General features: G+C 40.1%; 1 protein-coding gene across 1 annotated transcript; it reads right to left on the reverse strand.

The window, feature by feature from the left end:
• Positions 1 to 1,399: 1,399 nt before the first annotated feature.
• Positions 1,400 to 2,607, reverse strand: LOC133692810 (glutathione S-transferase-like). The gene is made up of 3 exons (XM_062113957.1): positions 2,324 to 2,607; positions 2,180 to 2,228; positions 1,400 to 2,077 (listed from the first exon to the last, which is right to left on the reverse strand). Exons 1-3 carry the CDS (start codon positions 2,474 to 2,476, stop codon positions 1,638 to 1,640), a joined length of 642 nt encoding a protein of 213 aa, XP_061969941.1. The 5' UTR covers positions 2,477 to 2,607; the 3' UTR covers positions 1,400 to 1,637.
• Between the last annotated feature and the right edge of the window lie 754 nt (positions 2,608 to 3,361).

The following is a 3,361-nucleotide window of genomic DNA, read 5'->3' on the forward strand; positions in this document are numbered from 1 at the left end:
AAATACATTGCAATTAAAAAAATAAGGATCAAACCTCATATAAAAATGAAATATTAAGGGAAGAAATTGAAAAACAAATTAACACAATAAATAATTCAAAACCAAATACATTGCAACTATAGGGACCTAATTTAACTTAACAAATAAATAGCTAGAATTTCTTGTTTTTATGCAATAGCCAACATGTTTTTCTAGGTGGAGAAAGGGAAAAAGGGGAGAAAGAGAAAAACTCTCAACATGTACCGTGTGGGCGCAGTACGCGCCACCCGAAGGGCTCGGGCACGCCCACTTACTGGCAAGTGCAACTTTTGAAATTTAATATTAATTTATATGTATTAAAATACAATCATCCCTAACCCCCATATGAGAATTTCAAAAAAAATCATACCAAAAAACCTAAAATGACCTTGCATCTATAAAAATAGTTTATTTTTTAAGAATATTTAAATAATTAACATGTTAAAAAAATATGAAAAGCCTCCTAAAGGAACTATTTTTAAGGATTATTTGATAATTATATTGTAGAAAAAACATGAAATTATTAATTAATATTTTTTTCTAACATAATTACTAATAAATCTAGTGAAAAAGACTTTTATACCTTTTTAAGGCTAAGCTTGGTCACCAATCGGGTTCTGGCCTCTTTTAGTAAATAGTTAATGGAAAAAAATTATCTCTCTATTTCACTAAGGAAATAAGGCCTCTGTGATCCTCTCTAGAGGCTGTTCAAGGAGGTTGTGGTCAATCAATTCATTCAGCTATAAGAGCTATTTTATTGAGGCTGCCTTGCCCATTAACAGTACAGTCTAGCACTATTTACCTCTTTCTAGGACGATGAAGGTATGTTGAGACTCTCCTCCGCTGTTGTGAATGCTTTTTGGACTTTTGACACTATTTCCCAGCACTTCTGATAGAAAATAGGCTGAAAACCGTCCGGCCCAGTGGGCTTTTAAAGGCTCCCATGGCGAAGGCTGTCTTTTTGACTTAAAGTCCGGTGAGAACTGGTCCGAGCATACCGTGAGGCATATGCAAACCGAACGGTGTCATGTTTCCAGACCATCCATTTCATTGACTTTTTTTGAATGGCAAAAGTTTTGTCGGTTCAGACAAAACTGTACCAAATAGCCTTAGATCCTTTATGCTGGTAGGCTAAAATTTGACTGAATCGCTGAATCGCCCCTAAGAAACATATGCTACATTTTTTAAAGAACTTGGGTATTTTGAGAAACGCATTGTCGCGCACCCTCTTGACAGAATATTGTCAGATGGAGTTGGAACCAGGCTGCCTTCCGGCGACACTGTAAATAACGAGTGCTGACGGTCTCCAGCTGAAGACTATCATGTTTTATTCTATTTAACTACTATAATCTAACTTAAAATTCATGCTTCCAAATCCATCTCAAAAAACAAAAAACTTGAAGAGTACTTACTGAATTGGAAAAGACCACCGACAAAATACAAAGCCATTGTGCCATACAAATTCAACAGCGACGAGAGAATCAGTCCTCGACTAGAGGATTGAAGTCTCAACAAAACAGCAAGATAAAAAGATAACAGGTACACAGAAAGACCTTATTCAGGGGCACTATGGCTACCAACCATTTGTTGTGACTCAGTGGATAGCAGCTGCTTTAATTTTACTTGTTCATGGCAACGACCTTGGACCAAGCTGGCCTCGAGGTGATATCCGCTACCCATGCGCTAACATGGGGTCGAGAATCAAATAGTTTCTTCACCTGTGTCCTCATCGCGCAAGATATGTTGGGGAGATGGTGCAAATCAGCCAAGGTGAAGATATCGCCTCCCAAGTACTTGGACTGAGCCAACCTTGACTCGTAGATATCGAGAACCTTAACGAGCTTAGCCTCGTTTTCCTCCACCGCTGCATTATCTGTGGGGATTCCAAACATTGGCTTAAAAACTAGCTCCCAGTTCAGCTTTGAAGCTACTGGGTCAAATTGGTGAGCCTCAACCTCCATCCACACTGATAATGTTGCCATCTGCTTGCCTGGGATAACAAGCGGAGTCCCCTTGTCTGCATACCCGTGGGCAATGTATTGAGTGATTGCCCTTGATTCTGCGCTCCAAAACGATCAATTTGCCATATAAACACTGATCAGTACGCATCCAAACACATGGTCACCAAGTAGTTAAGTAATAATAGGTAGAGAAAGTATACCGAAGAGCTTAAGATCTCCTTGTTCAAAAGCTGGGACCTGACCAAACGGCTGAAATATCCACACCACGAAGTATTAGATTCTGAATGGAGGTTAGGGAAATGTCTTCATTCTGTACTGATTAGACATGGAAATTTCACACTTACATTGAGGGCAAGGAATGGCTCTTTCTTGTGCTCCCCTACCGCCATGTTGACAGGAATAAACTCAAACTCAAGCTCCTTCTCATAAAGGCAAGCAAAAACCCGTTGTGCAGCTGTTGAGAGGGCGCTTCCGTGGACTTTCATGATATCTGCCATCTCTTTGATTGGAGTCTGATCAAGGAACAGTTGAGCACACAAGTGACGATGAAGGGGAGTAGGGCAATGATATATAAGTTGGTTCCTCCTCCAGAAGGTTCCATGTGACGACTAGTATACATGAATCCTGCACCATAAAAAAAAGACAAGAGAGAGAGCGCGATTAAAAGAAACAAATGGCGAGTCATGTTCATTGTGAAATATATTTTTAAAATGATAAAATATCTACATATTCTTGGCACTACTCATGAACAATAATAGTCTACCGTCAGCTGCAGGCTTTTATTGACTTAGAACTTTTGAGTTGGTCTGCCACTTTTTTTCCATAGTTATAATAACCAACAGGGGAGGTGGGAATTTTGGATATTTTGGAGGAAAAAAAAAACAACTCGATCTGCTTCATTAATTGATCAGTTTCTTTCATGAAAAACTAAGTTATAATTAACTCACCCAGGTAGGACAAAGGGGGGTTTGGTAGCCATAAAACCTTAATTAAAAGTAGAAACTTTCAAGTTCAAACCTCTCAACCACCACCCTACCTACGCACGCTATTGCGTCACACGACCTCAAAGTCTTCCCACCACATGATAAAGAAAGAAAATAGGCAATCGGTACCGGAGAGTCTAGCGGCTATGGTCAACGGTATAACTTGTTTTGCTCCTGTTCTGGGTTTGATTCTCTATGTGCACGCCTGTCGCCCCGTGGTGCCTAACTTGTCCCTGGACTTGCAGGATGTCCAGTGGACCGTGGGAAATAGTCGTGGTGCGCGCAAGCTGGCCCGAACACCCCAGTTGAATAAAAAAAATAGGCAATTGAGGCACCGTGGGACCCGGAACCATTTAAAGACCACCCCTTTCCCACGACAAGGTTTTTTTTTTTTTGTTT

The sequence above is a fragment of the Populus nigra genome, chromosome 4 (genome assembly GCF_951802175.1).
Source record: "Populus nigra chromosome 4, ddPopNigr1.1, whole genome shotgun sequence".
NCBI lineage: Eukaryota > Viridiplantae > Streptophyta > Magnoliopsida > Malpighiales > Salicaceae > Populus > Populus nigra.